The sequence below is a fragment of the Octopus bimaculoides genome, chromosome 1, assembly GCF_001194135.2.
Source record: "Octopus bimaculoides isolate UCB-OBI-ISO-001 chromosome 1, ASM119413v2, whole genome shotgun sequence".
Classification (NCBI taxonomy): domain Eukaryota; kingdom Metazoa; phylum Mollusca; class Cephalopoda; order Octopoda; family Octopodidae; genus Octopus; species Octopus bimaculoides.
The window spans coordinates 191,808,668-191,828,554 of record NC_068981.1 but is presented as its reverse complement, the minus strand read 5'-3'; the positions used below and the strand labels follow the sequence as shown (position 1 = coordinate 191,828,554).

At 34.2% G+C, this 19,887-nt stretch overlaps 1 protein-coding gene across 3 annotated transcripts in view; it reads right to left on the bottom strand.

Moving 5' to 3' along the window:
- LOC106877593 (cyclin-dependent kinase 14) overlaps positions 1 to 19,887 on the bottom strand; it is a 179,172-nt gene that overhangs the window by 49,977 nt on the left and 109,308 nt on the right. For all 3 annotated transcript variants that reach the window (XM_014926538.2, XM_052973464.1, XM_052973465.1), the window contains exon 3: positions 12,991 to 13,031. In XM_014926538.2, coding sequence (XP_014782024.1) covers positions 12,991 to 13,031 — 41 coding nt within the window. The remainder of the gene's footprint in view (positions 1 to 12,990; positions 13,032 to 19,887) is intronic.

Here is a 19,887-nt window from a genome sequence, read left to right as displayed (position 1 = left end):
ATATATATATATATATATATATATATATATATATATATATATAACATTACTGTACATTTAAAAACAAAAGAGGCAACTCTTAACAGGCAGCCTTACATGCTAGAAGTAGCAGTGAAAACAACCAAAGCCACATTTAAGAGCAATTTCGAAGGGAATGAAAAATAAAAACTTTTAACTTATACATACATACATACACACACACACACAGGGTGGTTGGGTTAAATTTGATTGTTTTTTAATTTCTTCTTTTTTCATGAACAGCTTGCTGTATTGGTGAATAGTTAATCGTATTGGAGAGCATAAAGATTAAAGAAGAAATACTGGTATCATGATGACTTGCACCAGGTATCAAAATCCCAACATCATGACTGCTGCTCACTGCTGTGAACACTGTTAAGACTGTAAGATGTGACATGGACTGCTGCAATGGAAACTGCAAAGCCATGGCCAGCAGGAAGTGATGCAGCAAGTGTTCTATGTCCACACCCCACATCTTTGGACAGGGCCTTTGGTTCAATTCAGACAACCATGTGAAGCTGCTAGAGACTGTGGTCAATCCCCAGCTGGAGAGGGTTGTTGCTGGAAGGCTATATATGTGAAGCAGCAGGATTTGGCTCCTTACCATACTTCTGGAAAGAGCCAGAAGTGGTTATCAGAGAATTTCCACAAATTCACCAGCCCCAATTTCTGGCCTCCTAATTCACCCCAGTTATGATCCCATGGATTACTACCTGTGGGGTACAGTCAAGAAAGACACTAACCGTTCTGTCTGCAATACCAAGACTGAGCTGGTGATGAAGATCAAGCACATATTAAAAGATCTTCCCAGGGACACAGTGAGGAACATGTGTGCTAGATTCCAGAGATATCTTGAGCTCATGGTGGAAGCTGAGCGTGGCTACTTTAAGTAAACTGTCAATTCCCAGCCATAATCCAGTTGCTATTTTTTGGTTTTCTAAAATACTTTTATTTTTGGATTGGATATTGTGTTTTCTTTTCAGCCCAAATACCTTACGTGTCCTTGTGTGTGCGTATGTGTATATATATATATATATATATATATATATATATATGAAGGGCATCCAGCTGTAGAAACTCTGCCAAATCAGATTGGAGCCTGGTGTAGCCATCTGGTTTCACCAGTCCTCAGTCAAGTCGTCCAACCCATGCTAGCATGGAAAGTGGATGTTAAACGACGACGACGATATATATATATATATATATATATAATTATGTATTCTTAACTTGAATGATTTGTCAAAGTATAAAAGACAAAAAACATTATTTCCATATTTCCACATTTTTGCTAACAAAAAAATTATTGGGATTTCAAATTAAAGTTTACCTACATTTAACTATAGTTTATACATCCAAAGTAAGGTTAAGACAATACTAAAAATAAATATCTAAATTACCAAATGTTTTACAACCTAAACAGGTATGCATGATTATTATCATGTAAACTTCATTATACAGAAAGAATGCTTGCAAATTTTTAAAATCTACACATAATTATCAGTATATGTCTTTCTCATATTAGTTTAAATTTTGGCACAAGGCCAGCAACTTCAGGGAGCAGGTAAGTCGATTAGATCAACCTCAGTATTCAACTGGTACTTACTTTATTGACCCTGAAAGGATGAAAGGTAAAGCTGACCTTGGTAAAATGAGTGTCTATTTCATATTAATATTTATATTAATAGGAGATAGACACTCACATGTAACGTTAATCAATAGAATATTTCCTTTCAGAATTTTACTAAAACAAAAACAAAAAAAAAAACTGAAACCATCAATTTACACACACACACATTCAGCTAAGAGTTTCCATGACTTGAATAACCTAAATATATTCTAGCAGAAATATACACATGGCATGTGAAATAGGTCAATACCAAAATGCTTCAAAGTAGAAAGTAGAACAAATTCAAAATGTGAAGACCGTTACAGATATTTCAAATATATATCATTATATAACTATAATCAATGTAAAATACAAGACAATGCTCATTGCTAAAAACTCAAAATAGCAAAATGACCTAATCTTCATATATGAACAACCAAAATAAAAGTTTATTAAAAGTTTTTTAAAACAATTTTTTTTTTTAAATTACTGTTATTTTTTCTTTGTTTTTCTTTTTTTTTTCTACTCTAGGCACAAAACTTGAAATTTTGGGGGAGGGGGCCAGTTGATTACATCGACCCCAATATAACTGGGTACTTAATTTATTGACTCTGAAGGGATGAAAGGCAAAAGCAATCTCAGCGGAATTCAGAACATAAGGACAGACGAAAAACCACTAAGCATTTCGTCTGGCGTGCTAACATTTCTGCCAGCTCGTCCCTTGAAAAAATTACTGTTATGTTTATCATATGCATTCTTCCATGCTGCTACAAAACTTTGAACTTATGATTATCACCAACCTCTAAGCTAAGAAGTTTAAAATTAACCCTTTTGCTATCAGCCTGCTCAAGACTGTCCCTGATTCTATGATACAAACATTTTGCTCTTAAGCTAAATTAACCCTCTGGCAATCAGACTACTCAGTCAAATGTAATGCTTGTTTATTCACATAAATTTTGAATTAATCATGCATTATCTTGTAGTCTTGAGATTTTGATGATGTGATTGTTTATTTTTAGAATGATATATTGTAGGTAAGTAGGTGTGAGAGGCTGGATCTGACCAGTGTGAAACAGGTAGAATACTTGGGTCACATATGGCTAGTTTAAATGCTAAAGGGTTGAAACTGTCCATCAAAATTCCATGTTAATTTATCTTCCAAACATCAGCTACATAATGACAAAGTTATTTTACTAAATTCTTCATTATTCCCGCCCCCACAAAAGCTGGGGTGCTGTGTATTTCAACAGAAATATGATAACAAACACCTAACAATCTTAACCATCAAATATTTCCAACTAAAGATTTGTATCCTGAGATTTCCAGTGCACAGAGCCTTATATCAAAATGTCTGTATGTAAACATGTAATAGAATATTATTTATGTTGATATTTTCTTCTATGTTTTAGCCAAGGGAAGAAGAGATAGACAAAGAATGCACATAGCCTCTACAGGCCCTCCTAGATCAGTTAGATTGATGTAATTCACATTCAGCTTGAAATTTTAGAGTGTCCCAGACAGTTGCAATGCTGAGGATAAAAGTTTGAGAGAAGGTGTGAGTGTGTATGCATGTGTGTGTGATGTGTGCTTATTTGAACTGCATTAGGAAATAAGTAACAAGCCCATAGCCTCAATGTTGAAGAAGCAAAGTTGAATCTTGATATTCCAACATATCCTTGGGAAAAAAAATGTGATAGTCAAAGGTAGCTATAGAAAGGAAATTAAAAAAAAAAAACAGAAAAAGAACATGATTCTTACATGAGACCAATAAACAGTAACTATTCTTTTATAGTTCAATAAAATTTATTTGAAGTCTACATATAATTCTAGCAAAAGACCATTAAAACACATAGATAAAAGATTATAGCTCTAAGTTGGTTATATTTAAATAAGTATAGAAATTAGAAAGTTTTAAAACTTATTTATAGTTGCATTATTTAAATAAAATGATAGATTCCAGATATTAAAAAAATGCAAATGTCTTCTAAATCCCAAAGAGCTTTTTAAAAAAAGCCAATGTCTGGCTCCATACTTTCCTCCCACCCCTTCAGTAAGACTATATAGTTACTGTTTCGCTTGAACTGTTGCGAGTCAATAGTTGCAGGAAGAAAAAAACGTGCAAGGAAAGAAATTCACAAGCACAACATTCTGCAGAGGAAGGACTGGGTACAATGATAAGCACAGTAAAATGACATCATGAATAGAAAGCAGTCTTCAAAAACGAACCTATTAATTTCTTCTTAAGAAGTTAGTGATAGTAACTACATAAAGTGTTTGGAATCTGAACAGTAGAAGTAACCTATTGGTGAAAACCAACCACAGGATTCATCAAAGGAAACTAATAGAATGTACTGAAGAAAAGCTATTGATCAATAGTACGATTCTTGCACTGAAATATGTTTCTTAAAACAATAAAATATTTTCTGTTCTTGTTGTTCTTATTGCTAAACTATTGGGTATCCTTTGGGGAAGAATTGTCAGAGCATCAAATAATATGCTTTGAGATATTTCTTTCAGCTCTGTATGTTTTGTGTTTCAAATCCCACCAAAGCCAACTTGACCATTCATCTTTTGGGAGGGTAATAAAATAAAGTACCAGTCAAATACTGAAGTTGATGGTAGCAACAAACCCCTCCTCTTCAAATTGCTGGCTTTGGATATAAATTAGAAACAATTTATCAAATATCCTCTTCAGTCCTACTCCTCAAACAAACTTAGTAACATGATTCCTTTATCTTATACTTGTTTCAGTCACAAGACTGTGGCCATGCTGGGGCATCATCTTGAAGAATTATTTTAGTTGAATGAATCAACTCCAGGACTTATTTATTTTTCAAGCCTGATACTTATTCTATTGGTCTCTTTGTGCTGAATCGCTAAGTTATGGGGATGTAAACACACCAACACTGGTTGTCAAGTGGTGAGAGGGGGACAAACACAAAGACACACACACATTTATATATATATATATATATATATATATATATATATATATATGAAGGGCTTCTTTCAGCTTCCATCTACCAAATCCATTTACAAGGCTTTGGACAGCCCAAGGCTATAGTAAAAGACACTTGCCCAAGGTGGGATTGAACCTAGAACCATGTGGTTGGGAAGCAAGCTTCTTGTAGATAATCAAATGTTTGTGAATGATCCAATCACTATATCATAGAAAGGTCATTATGCATTCTCAATTTGTCTTATTTTTTGCATACATTACCAGTGTTTTAAGATCTTATTCATTACCTAATGCACATCACTACATATTTTTTCTCCCATGCTTCATCTGTATACATTATATGTCCATATCCTAAAGTTCATTATCACTTACTGTCTACCATGCTGGTATGAGTTGGATGGTTTGACAGGATCCAACAAGCCAGAGGACAGTATCAAGCTCCAATGTCAGTATTGGCATGATTTCTTTATCAGGATGCTTTCCCTAATACCAGCTACTTTATAGAGAGTACTGAATGCTTTTTTTTTTTCGTGACACTGGCACAAGTGAGGTAACTAAGCAAGTCACAAGATGAAGAAACGATTCCTTGACTCAGTGAGACTGTAGTAGAAAGAGAGGGGTTTTATGTTAGGTGTTGAGAGGCTAAAGTATGATAGATAGACAGGCACAGATGTCCTAATAACAGAAATTGGAATTAGAAAGACCAGCTGTCTGGAATATATTTGCCAAATCCATCCCTGAGACAATATATACGTCATATTTTATTGCATTAGAATCTGATTTTAAGTATCAAAATTGTCAGAATCTATCAAAATTAGTATTCAATTAGGTAATTAAATAATAATCATCATGGCCATCATGGTTATTTCTCCTTTTTGTCTTTCTCTTAGGCCTATTTGCTATTTTTTCTTTTTTGCCTTTGACTGACTTACATAATTTTATTTTAAATCAAGGTTTCCTTATATAAACATAGTTATACAGAACGAAAACACACACAAGGCACACAGCCAAGAATTTTTATATAAAACATATACTTGTAACTAACAGCTTGAGATTAAAAAAAAACATCACATTCATCTCTTCCCTGCTTGGTTATGTGTGCTACCATTTGCACTGCAATTTCCTGTGACAGCTGCCTTGATACCATTTTTAGTTGTCACATGGAATTTTTACCCAGCAATTTAGTAAGCACAGTTTATTTCCACAATGTTTAACATACCAACATATGCCATCTTGACTTAATGAATAGAATATGAATAAATTATAAGTATATATATGTTTGTATGCATACAGTAAATATGCATTTATAATTTACGCCTATTCCATTTGTTTGTATAAAGTGTGCATGCACGTGTGTGCGTGTGCGTGTGCGTGTGCGTGTGTGTATTGTTCTTGAACAAAAATATTATTGACAGTTATATTGTAGTTTCAGCCAGTTAAGCCATCAGACAATGGCTTTAGTGGCTGAAACTTCAAAGCCACTGTCAATAATATTCTTGTTTAAGAACAATAAACTTGTACTCCACAAAAGTATGGCCTTGCTGGCTCTGTCAAATCATCCAGCCTATGACAGCATGGAAAACAGGCGCTAAATGATGATGGTAATAAGACCCATCAGGCCAAGTGAAATCGTAGTCATGGCTGGTGCTGGTGGCACGTAAAAAGCACCTTTCAAGCGTTGGGCCTCATGAAGGCAATGTGGCCAATGCCGGTATTGCATAACTAGCATCCCAGCTGGTAGCACATAAAAAGCATCTTTCGAGCATTGGGCCTCATGGAGGCAATGACAAATGACTGAGACCTTTGGCAATATGCCATGCTTGAGAAGAAGACCCATCAAATCAAGTGAAATTGTAGTTGTGGAAGATACTGGTGTCATGTAACTGAGAGTAGTTAGCAACAGGAAGAGCATCCAGCTGTAGAAACCATGTCAAAATCAGACTCCTCAGTTTACCAGCCCTCATCAAACTATCCAACCCATACTGGCATGGACAACAGATGTTAAATGACGATGGTGATGTATGTATAAAATATACATACATCATCTTGACAGTGTTAGCTCATAACCAGAGGGTTGTGGGTTCAATTTCAAGACTGGGTGGTGCATAGATCAAAACATTTCATTTCATTTTTAGATGAGGAAACTACAACAACATGAATACCAGTCATGTGCTGGGGGAGATTTCTTTCTTTCTTTCCTCCTAGCTGTCACATCCAAGATGTTCTGCTGAGCCAAGTGTGAGAGGACTGAGTGGGTGTTTATGGGTAGCTGGTGACTGCCAATAGCAATTAGCATAAGCATAGCACATGCTACCAAGCCATACCCATGAGTGATAGGCATGAGGAGTTTTGTATGTTTTAATGTATAATGGAGAGTTAATACAGATAATACATAGCTTCAAATTATTTAATCCTTTTACCCTTTTGATACCAGCGCACCTGAGACCACTCTCTGGTTCTATGGTATAAAGAGATCTTACTAAATTTTTTATTACTTTTCAAAATTAATTAAAATAGATTCAGTGTATTTCAACAAGAGAAAATGTGCTAACAAAAGGGTTAAATTACCTGGAATGGGTAAATCAGATCATTCGGGAATGTTCAACCTCAACTTACTGTCATTTACATCGGATTATAAATGGGATGTTCCCACTTTTGCAGTAATCCTCAACCACAGGCATTTACCAGGAGATGGAGATCATGCACAAATCATATGGAATTTGTACTACGCTATTTATAAATAGTTTCCTTCCTACTCACTGTAATATTAGTTCTACATCATTGTATACAGACGAATAAGATTGAATCAATTTGAACAGACTCAACTTGGCAGACACACATACATACACACATTATAACTAACCCACATAAGCACAATAGATTACTTTGGACCATATCTTGAAATCTGGCATTAAGTTATTTCAAACCTTATCACTTAATTAGCTTTCTGTGTAACATACAAATAAACAAACACACAGTGCAGACATAACCAAGTGCATGCAGTACTGAGTATCAACTTATCAGACTCATAGTTCAACTCCACTACCAATATATTTTTTGTTGTCTTGAGCAGAACAACTGATTCAATATGCCATCATTGACAAAACTGGGATTGTTAATTCAAAATGACACCATATTTACACAGAAATTTCTCTTCTCTACTTAATACTATAAAACAAGAGCAAAAGCTTATGAACTTCTTAGAGCTGCTTAAAATACACACATGCACATGCATGCACACACACACACACATATATGTGCATAAGATAAGCCAAAGCTACTCTTTGTTAATCAAGAGAAGGCGAATGTTAATGAAGAACAAGGCAGAAACATTAGCACACCGGGTGAAATGCTTAGCGGTATTTCGTCTGTTGATACGTTTTGAGTTCAAATTCTGCCGAGGTCAACTTTGCCTTTCATCCTTTCGGGGTTGATAAATTAAGTACCAGTTACGCACTGGGGTTGTTGTAATCGACTTAACCCCTTTGTCTGTCCTTGTTTGTCCCCTCTATGTTTAGCCCCTTGTGGGCAATAAAGAAATAAGAAGAGAAGTATCAACTTATAAAAAATGCATAAAGTTTAATGATTTGAGTATTTTCCCTCTCACATGTGTGCATTTGTACATATGTGCTCATACTTAAACACACATATATCCAGGCATATACAGTAGTACCTCAGTTTTTGAACCATTCTGATCTCAAATAAATCATGCTTTATATATATAGAGATAGACAGATAGATATAAAGCATGATTTATTCGTGATCAGAGGCATTCGTAAACTGAGGTACTACTGTATTAAATGAATGTAAGAAAGACAGGAGATAAAGTACGATTTATTCATGATCAGAATTGTTTGAAAACCGAGGTTCCAGGAGACACAACTTAAGTCAAATTAAATTGTCTCCAGGCTTGGCTAGGCTGAATTTATTTGTCTCCAGGCTAAACCGATAATAACCATTCCCAGTTCTGTGCTTTATTTATGAATGCATTTTCAATAATACATGGTGAATAAAAACCTATTTTAAGCTTACAAACAAGTAATTTTTATTTTTTAATACAGTATAGTAAAAAAAAAAATCTAAATTTACAAATACAATTTGGCAGTCATCATCATCATCATCATCATCGTTTAACGTCCGCTTTCCATGCTAGCATGGGTTGGACGATTTGACTGAGGACTGGTGAAACCGGATGGCAACACCAGGCTCCAGTCTGATTTGGCAGTGTTTACCGTATATCACGGACGCTGGATTGCAATGGGACATGCAGTTTGCAGTGGGACATGGTAAAATAAAAGCCTTTTTTAAGCTTAAAAAACAAATTCAGATGCACTTTCACCTTGCTTCTTAATGGAGTAATAACCTTTTCGCTCCTTAAATCTCATGAACCATCCTTGACTTGCCTTGAACTCTACATCTTTCTCATCTGGTTATTTTTTCTTCAGGTCCTCAAAGACAACGCTTTCTCTTGAATGATTTCTTGACTAATAGTAGCACGCTGACGATTCAACCTAACAACCCAAAGAGAAAGAAGACTTCCCATTTCTTCAAAGATTTTGCCTCTTTTCTTATTGATGAGTGTTCTTCATTCCTGGGGCTTCAGATTTGATATGTACAAAGATCGTGTCCTTATTATGTACAATTGTCGATACAGTTGTCCGACTCATCCCAAAAGATTGTACAATTTCTACCACTTTTTCACCTTTTTTCATGGCATTTTATTATAGCCAGTTCACCTTCCAGTGTTATAGCATAATGCTTAGCACTTTCAAAAAATAAAGTCACAAATGAATGAGAATGAGAAAGTAGCTGATAAACAGATGTAAACAAATCTGAATTCAAAACAATCGTAAGAATCACAAGTGACAACGACGCCTAATGGTAGATATTGGAACTACAGTGCAATATGAACTCCGAAAGACTAATAAATAAGACAACACAGCTGATTTCATGATTTTGTTCACTATGCTACACTACTTTATGGTGTGTATCTTAACATTTACTGTATGCATTTTAATAGGATTTTATATGCTTTTATTCTTATTTATTGTACAGTAACATGATTTTATGTACTTTTAATGGTTTTATAGTGATTTTATAATTCCAATATTTATGGCGTGTAAAATCAAGTAAAATTACTTAACTTGATTTTGATTTTGCCATTTATTATTTTTTAAAACTGACATATAATTGAAAACGACTTAAATAGAAATGACTTAGGTTGAGGTATGCCTGTATATGTGTGTGTGTGTGTGTGTGTGTATATATATATATATATATATATATATATATAAGGGAAATATATAGTACACAGAGCAGAGAACAAGATGTCTGGTGTTTTTAGCCAAAAATGAAGCAGAAAGTAGAGATCATCTGTCAATGTTTAGCACTGTGAGGATATAGGACAAAACAGCTTTTTCTAAATTGCATTCCAATGGAGAGATGTGTTACTGAAATAATACTAGTGCACTTGTCCTTAGTAGAAATGTAAAGAAAAATAATAGCATGAAAGTGTCACTGTAAGAGATTGTTGACTGAAGAATATGAGTAGGCCAGTGAAAATATAATGGAACCAACAATGGTTAGTAAGGCAATTAAAGCCATAAAGGCAAGGCAGTCTACAGATCCATCAAGGATAGTTACTGAGATGTCATAGCAGTCACACCTTCAACTAATCTGTTCATGCAGAGTAGTTTCCATCACTAATGGCCAGTATAGCAGTATAATTATCATCATCATCAACTCCTAAAAAACATTTTATGGCTATAACACCTGGAGAGAACAAGTGAGTCTGAGGATTGCCAGAGTGACAGTTCCAGCCTATTAAGGTCTCAGAAACACACATACTATCCAAGTAAGAGTATACAATACCAGTCAATATCAAGAAGAAATCATCTTGTGTTATAAAGTTGGCCATAAGTATTTGAGAAAATTTATGAAACCATAGGGAATATATATCAATATCAAAGCTAAATGAAAACTAAGTTGGTTGAAAAGGCAATCTTTCAGATGTCACACACACACACACACACACACACACGTTCTTTCTAAATGCTATAGAACATCAGAGCTAAATGTATATCCTTGTACAGGATAGATTAATTCATATGCTCCAATGATAACTTACATAACTTTTCTCAAATATTTATTGTCATACATTCTAGATATTGACATATTTCTATATATTGGCTCTTGCATAAAGTCAGTATCATAGTTCAAATTGCATCAAAGGTAAATGAAAACCCAATAAAATTGAAATCCTGGTCATTCAGTTGCCAGACCTATACTTTCTCTCAAAGGGTCATGACCACATTGCCAAATCATTTTTGAGCAAGGTTAAATAGAATTAAACAATAGGTTATATTCAAATATGCATATTAAGTGATGTGAGTAACTGCAATGGTTTATGGCTCAATGGTTAAGCTCATTTCACAACCACTGGTTTCTGGCTCAGTCCCACTGCATGGTACTTTAGCCACAGGCTAGCAAAAACCTTCTGAGTGAATTTGGTTATTAAAGGCTACACATAGCTTATATATGTGTATGTGTGTGTGTGAGCATGTGGGTAAGTGGGTGTATACACACACAAATGTGCATGAATGTTGATATTCTATGCCTGATCATTCCCAAGTGGGATGATGATGAAATTGAGATTCTCACTGATGTTATGATCAGTGGCTCTGCACTTCTGAAGACAACTGACATAAGAAAAAGCCCCTTACTTAAATAACAGGTAAGGTTTGATGACAAAGAGTATCTGGCGGCAAATTCCTGCTTCAAATAACTTCCCATCTAGCCCTTGCTAACATGGAAAACTGGACATTAAAATAATGAACAAATGAATGGACAAAGAGTGTTTCAGCATTTCGGAATATAAAAAGAGAAAATTTGGTCACTGTATCTGCAGTTTAAAAATTATGTTAATCCCAGCATGAGTTAACATTAATGAGAATGCCATAAAATATATAAATGCTCATTAACAGAGTGAATGACATAAGCTGGATAACAGTTAACAACTTCTATAGCCCAACCTAGCCATTATGCTTCTTTCCAAAAAGTGTCTTGATATGTGATTATTCAAAATTCAGTCAGGAGTTAAATAAGATATTTTTCAGTTTCAACAAAATCCAAGATTTGATCAAATTTATTTTTAAAATACTGTGTAAAAGCAGAAAATCATCAAAAGAAATAACAAAATAGGTCTTATATTTCTAATTCAGTGAGTTTGGATGAGAATTAATCCAACTTTTTTTCTCTCAAATGAGATACTCTTATACTCACACTGAACAGAGGATGACAAGAAAAGAGGAAAGAAAACCACCCAAAACAGCTGTGATTTACTATATTTCCAAAAGTTAGACTGAAAGTGTGACTCCATGAAAATATAAACTAAATGGCAAAGAATGCTAAAAATAAGACAAAATTCCATGAACCTGAAATTTTGAGAACATCATATGCAAAGATCTGGAAAACCAGAAAAAGTTACTCATATGATATCTTGTTGCATCCATTCTTCAAAGAAAAAATAATGAAAACATAAAACCATTTCAAGGAAGACACCATCATTTCCATGGAGAATACCCATCAGAATGTTTATGGCTGACACTGAGGTTAATAACTAAAATATACACATTGACTGTCAATAGCCATTGCTGAACCAATAAGAGAAGATTCAACATCAATTAGTCTGCCGCTTATTACCAAACTGCTTGTAAAAACAGCAATATTTACTTAACCACATTGAAACTACAGTTTAGTCATTTAATCAATAATATACTTATGAGAGATAAATTTTAGGAATTAAAAACAGCTCTGTATTTTGAGGAAGGTACCAACTATAGGTTGGGCTTTTTTTTTATCAACATCTCATCTGGAGAACACAAAGAACATATTACTTTGGTGAGGAAAAAATTTTTTAGTCGTTCTGTATATTTAACAACAAAAAATTCTGGAACAGACACTGGAATTACAAAGAATTATCATCAGCTTCTCCTCAGTATATAAGAAAAACCGTAGAATTTACTTGTATAATTTTTAGAGAATATTAATGACAGCAAGAATTAAATGAGTAACAGTAGTACTATTTCTGTTGTTTTTGCTATACAGTCTCTTTATGTGAATTCATAACTATATAAACTTGTGTGACACATTCTATGTGATTATTGCAAAAGTCAGTGGATAGACTAAGTTGAACTCTAAATCTCATTGGAAACAAAGTAAAGAAGAAAAAAAAGAGATTAAATGAGGTGAGCTCCTCATTAATCTCTTATTTTTACATAAATTTTATTTCAATTTATGCGTTTGTTGACTAATAGGAAATACATTTAGAAAATGTATGAATTGCTTTAACATCATAACCGGTTTTTAGTTCATTTTAAATGATAAAAAGGAAAAAAAAGGAAAATACCTCATGATCACTTTCATGAATAGTTTCTTCTTTACTAATAGCTGAAAATAAAATAAAAAAGAAATATAATTAATTAAGGAATATAATTACTTCAGCTACTGAACTTAGATGGTCAATTTACAGCTGAATGCAATTTTGTATTAATTCTTAAATGAGTGTGTTGTGTATATCTATATACCAGGTTATTTATATAGTGTGTGTGTTTGTGTTAGCAAAAAATCTTTCTATTTTATACCCTGCACAAATCCCACCATCATTATCAAGAAAAAATTCAAATCTCTAATGAGAATTCTGAAGATTTACATTTTAATTGACTTTTGAAATCAAATGAGCTTTATCTACCTCTGAATCTTAAGAAGTGAAAAAAAATTAATTACAATATTTAAAGAACTGGGGGTTTTTTAATACAAAAGTAATTTGAATTTATTGAACTCTTCCAGAAAACAAATTAATTTGGCAAGATGAATGAATTTCTTTTTTTTCAAAATTATTCTTTAGATGTAGAAAAGTGTGAATAGTATTAAATTTCTACATAAGTACAAGAAACAAGATGTGACATAACTCAGGAGAAATAATACGCTATGTGAAATAAACGAACTACAATCAACATCTTACCTCACTAAATCCTAAATCCTATTACATTTATCAATTCTTGTGGCTGTGTGGTAAGAAGTTTGTTTCTAAACCATATGGTTCTGGTTCAGTTCCACTGTACAGCGCATTGGGCAAGTGTCTTCTACTATAGCCCCAGGCTGATCAAAGCCTTGTGAGTGGATTTGGTAAACAGAAACTGAAAGAAACCATCATGTGTGTGTGTGTGTGTGTGTGTGTGTGTGTGTGTGTGTTGTTTTAACATCATGCACCACTTTGATTCCAGTCCTCTGCAAAAAACATGCAAGGAAATATTGCCTTGTTTGGAAACAGGTGAGGGTTGGCAATAAGAAGAGTATCTGGACAAAGAAAATCTGTCTCAACAAATTCCATCTGATCCAATGCAAACATTGAAAAGTGGACATTAAATGATGATGGCATTGAATTAATTACGAAATGACACTATTAATAGCAAAGGCAAACCAGATTTTAAAATATTTACAAATAATTTACTATATTATTTTTTTTTCTTTCAGTATTTAGTTATAGCCTTACCTCAGTGCAGAGTAGGGGAATAATTTCAAATATCATTGAACAATCATTAATTTACCTTTTTAAATGCTTTTCATATCTTTTACAAAAGTTACAATTTAAAGACTAGTAAGATGTACAAAGATATATAAAATGAGAACAGAAACAGGCAACCTAGTTTCCCAGCTGTGTATAATTACATGTGACCTCAGTAATTTAGCCCGATAGTAGAAAAATAATTTGAGAAAGAAAATTATCTGACGAATAATTGAGAAAGAGAATTAACTATCATAACATTTGATAAAAATGCTAATGTCTGCTCTTAATGACAAAAACAACTTGTTGTTTTATTTTTACTAGCCTTGAAGTTGTCCTTCGGATGGCATTCAGGCTAGCTCCTGCAGAGGGCACCTTTATCGGACTGCTTTGCAGCCCTCTACCTTTGTGTAGTGAAACTTATTTCTGCTAATGTGCTAAGCACTGATACTGATCATAGTTTAATCAATAAGCGTAGGAGTGAGGTAAATACAGTAAAAATAGGGGGCTCAGTGGGGACCCATTTAAGCGGCCCTCCAGAAACTGAACCTCCTTACGATACTCCCTGGGAGTTCATGGTATGAAATTCATTGTCATTGCTCCAACTTGGCCGCCAATGCCATGTATTTAGTTTAAAATGCAGTAAAAATAGTGAGGTCATTGGGACACCAACTAGGTAGCCCTTAAAAAAATAGACCCCACCCCCACCCCTTAAGACATTCCCTGGGATTAAGGGAGTTGCTGGTTTGAGTTTCGTTATCCTTGCACCAACAGTCTAGGAGGAGTTAACAAACATAAAAACATAACGGACAGAGAAACATCACTCGAATTTATATTAAGAAGATTAGAAGTTGTAGCTGTTTTAGCCCAAGGTCAAATGTGAATGAACAGACCTATGATAAAAGGCATTCTAATCATGACCATCTCTATCTTTACAGATAGTTCATCTCAAACTGCATCATCCAGCATGTCTAAATTTTTTTAAAGATAAGATAAAGTGATTCGATAAATAGGGAATAGAAGGCTATTTCCAGCATATCAAGCAAATATGCAAAAGCTTCCGACGAGAGAATTTTCAGTCCCCACAAAGCTGAGAAATAGGTGCTTATTTCATTTATTTAGTTATTAGTTTCATTGTATGTAGTTTAGTGAATGAAGTTTACAAAACAAAAAAAAAAAACAAAAACAAAAAAGCAACAAGAGAGATATCTTTCTAGGAGTAAAGAGATCTTGGGGAGAGTAGCGAGTGTGGCAAGAGAATTGGATGAAAAAGGTGATGAGACAAGGGGCTTTAGAGTCTGTCAAGTTAAGAACACCAAAAACTAAATAGAAATGGAAGAAAACAGAAAGAGCAGGCAGAGTTCAATGTAAGCAAGTGGTTGTGAAGTGTTGCCAATAAAAACTTGTCAATGAAGTCACCATCATAACCATTATTATTACTATTTTACATCCACTTTTCTTTGCTGGCATGGGTCAGACAGAATTTGTTGAGGCAGATTTTCTATGGCTGGATGTCATTTCTGTAACCAACTATCACCTGTTCCCAAGCAAGGTGATCCATAGAAGACTGGAAACAAACAACATTGCTTGTATAACAGTGATGCTCATTTACAACCATTACATGATGCCAAGACAAGGGCACACGTACATGTAATGAACTTCTTTCATTTTCCATCCACCAAATCCACTCAAAAGGCTTTGGTCAGCCTGGGGGCTATAGTAGAAGATACTTGCCCAAGATACTGCACAGCAGGACTGAACCTGAGTCCATGTGGTTGGGAATCAAGCCTTTTAACTATACAGCCATACCAGGCTATATTTTAGTTCAAATGTTTAACTTTGTAATAGCTCCATCATCTAAGTATGTTACTATATTAATATGGCATAGAGCATATTTATATCTTTGGAAAAGAAAATCAGCCTTTAAGATTCATAGTTTATGTGAAATTATGTGAATACATACTATGTGATTGTCAGTTTATAAGAGCAAACATTTGTATGGAATATGAAAATTTTGAAGGGATTTGATATCTTTGCACAATGGCATATTTCACTGAATTCACTATGGTCATCCTTTCTGCAAAGTCATACATCCTCTAGTATTAACCAACTCATCCTAATTTTTGCCATGATGACAAACTCCTCGTTTATTTTCCACAGTAAATAATCAGTTACATTACATGACCTTCCAGCACATCCATCCATCCATCCTGTAATCACTTCCTTTATTTCCTTGCCTGTCAACTTCTTTGTCAAGTTCATTATTGTACATTGCAACAGATTGAATGTAAAATGTAACACTCTAATCACTGCAAGCCCATCACTAATTGTTTTACAAGTAGAAATTACATTAATGGAACATGCATATCACAATCTACTCCTTGATCTAAACAGAAACCCTTTGCTGTAAGAGCACACTGCATTTCTTCCTTCATCTTCACACACCAAACACATTTGCATTGCTCCTTTTAATATAAACCCACCCATGACCACTTCTGGTTCTATTTACAAACTTCCTGTTTTAATGTGATCTAAATTAAAATCTTCATCAAAACTTCATGTTAATTTATGCACCAGCTTAATAACGACAATGTTATTTTTATTAAATTCTGCATTTGTTTCAAAGTTAACAGGAACAATAACAGAGCATTTCAACAGGAATATAGTAAGAAAAGGTTTAGAGTAAAATGTAATTACTATTTCCAATATATCACCAGAACAGTCCATGCACACTATTCTTTTCCTGTTTTGTTTGTTTTTTTTTTAGTTTATTCTGAAGTGACAGTAAGACCCCCTTCCTTTCCAAGACTATTGATGTCATTACAGCAGATGTCCCACTTGAATTGCGCTAGGGTGATATTTGTAGGAGGTGTGAATAGGGAAGGAACTCCTGAGGGTTGCATGTCGGGAAGAAAGGATTGGGAAACAAGTTTAATACTGGGTTTGTAGAGTAGGACATAGGAAGGGTGTTGAGAGAACAGTTAAATTGATTGAGTATAGATAGGCTTCAGAGAAGAAACTGTAGAAATAGAGAGAGCCAAAAAAAGAAAAAAAAGAAGGGTACATCAATAGGCTACATGAAAGATTTCCTATCAAACAGATGGCCTAGCCAGTGGATGCTAAAATGTTTGACTGAGAGGTCAGTGGTACTCCAAATGTGATGCACTTGTACTGTGGAGATTATCAGTATCTATGCAAACTGAGGCAAATTTGGACATTGAAGAAACCCAAGTTTAAGAATGCAGTCTTTCTGCTTTGGGTAGCCACTATACAAGGTCATCGCATATATCACAAAGTAAGCCTTTGTCAAAAGTTTGATTTTAAATTATATCTCATTGCTGTGCGTAGTAATTGTTTTGATGCCATTGAAAACGACTAACTTCACTATATAAAATATTGCCTAGGTCTCTATTCACAGAAGCTGTTCATGACTGGCAACAGGAATCTAGATGAAGCTTGCATACAGAAGGTAAAGGAAGAATAAAGAATGGAATTATCTCAATAAGGAAATGAGGAATATGTGTAATTAGAGGCAAAAATAAGTTATTGTTTAGCCCTAGATTAAACATGTTTCAACAAAACTGTAATCCTAATTTTTTTTTATTTTTCAAATCAGACATATATATACCCAAGACTATATTATCCAATATATGTTTCATTTTTTTAAAAAATGGTAGGGTGTGATTAGAGGGGAATTTAGGTGCTATATCTAGTAATTTGGGCGATTACATAATGGGTTTTTTGTTGGTTCAGTTAACAGTAACTATTTTGTGAAGATGCAAATGAAAGAGAGGAAGCCATAACTGAAACTCTGAAGTACACTAGAGTTGAAAGAATGGAAGAGAGAGCTTTAATGACGTGCAATGATGGAGTAGTCCGACAGGCCTAAAGAACTCCAAGAGGTGATGGAACTTTATAAGATTACCATGGGATTGCTGATACCAAAAGCAATGGAAAGTATCTCAAGAATGAGAACCACCAATGTATTATGTAAAGAAAGCAGGTTTCAGGTGGATCTGGTTCCATAAAGAGTATACTGGAGAGGTAAGGAAAATATATATTGATAAAAGAAGCAGCAACTTACTACTGTCTTTATTAGCTCAGAGACACCAAGTGATAGGCCAAGGATCGGGACACACAGTGATGGAATAAATGACAACAGATGTAATAAAGATGTAATGAAGAGCTGATCTGTAGTCAATACCTAATACTGTCATTGTGCCTATTCTCTACCTGTATACTGAATAACATCATTTCTTCTTGCTACTATGCTCTGGAAGCACCAACTTGGTCATTATCCTCTTAGATTTGACCCTGTTCCCTTTCTGATTGCTTTCAAACTTCACCTAAAGCTAATTTGTTGCTGCTTGAAGGTGAATCAAGTTAACTGTATGAAGAAATATACAAAACTAGGTATTATAAATATCAATGAGTAAAACCATAAATTAGACAACTTAGATTGCTTAATTAAGTTTTCATTAGATTTTTAATATGTTAAATGACTCTTTTATTATCTTCTTATTAACTTTTTATAAGTGACAATGTAGAAAAGAAAAACAGAAAATTTGAAATTACAGAAAATGTAATAAAATTATTGCCTCTAATGTAAAATCATTTCATAATGTTTGACAAATCTAAAAGACATAATTCATTAGCTTTCATACTTTTGACTATTGAAGTATAAAATGTTTGCAAATATTCAATTCAATAAATTAAAATCATTTGTAAAAAGTTAAATCAGAAAATGAAATAACAAAGATATAATTTGAAACAATGACTTCAATAATGAATAAAGTGGAAGAGTGTAAGAAAATGTAAGTGGTGGTGGTGGTGGTAGTGATCACACTTCAGTAGGTGGTTGGTCTTGGGACCATACCAGTGATTCTCAGAGGTTACAGGAGAATGTGTCAGAATACATTTGTAGGGACCAAGTTATAAATTTGGACATTTAGGGAACACTGCAGTTTCTGAAGAGTCACCAGCTTTTCTGGTGGTACATGGTTATCATCATCATCATCATTTAATGTCCGTTTTTCATGCTGGCATGGGTTGGATGGTTTGACAGGAGAGCTGCACCAGACACCAACTGTTTTGTATGTTTTCTATAGTTGAATGCCCTTCTTAATGTCAACCACTTTACAGAGTATACTGGGTGCTTTTGCCCAAACACAAATCAGTTGGTAAAAATACAACAAACAGAAATGAATTTATTGACAATTTGATATGTATATACTTGTATTCATTATCATCATCATCAACCCCAGTATATTACTGTCTTAAATCCTATGACTCAGTTTCCATAGCATACAAATTATCAAGATCACAAAATTCCCCACCGAAAAGGATGGTGACATTTCTTTACAATTAATGCATCATATAGAAACAAGGGAAACCACATATGTATCTCTCCCCTTTGTTGAAAAAGGCCTGGGTTATAGTAGAAAGTGACAAAGGAAGTTATGTTTATGTATTTGTTTTTGCAAGATACCTGATATGAAATTGTATGTTGAAACAGATATTGTTATATTTTGGGATGGTCATGTACTGAACAGGACAGGAGGAGACACATGGGAGTCATGGAAGAGGTCACAGGATGCGTGATGACAGACTTCAGACAAAGGACATTAAAATGAGAACAATAAAAAAGCCAAAATGAAGAACGAGTATATATATATTGTGTGTGCGTGTGTGTGTGTGTGTGTGTGTGTGTGTGTGTGTGTGTGTGTGTGTGTGTTTATT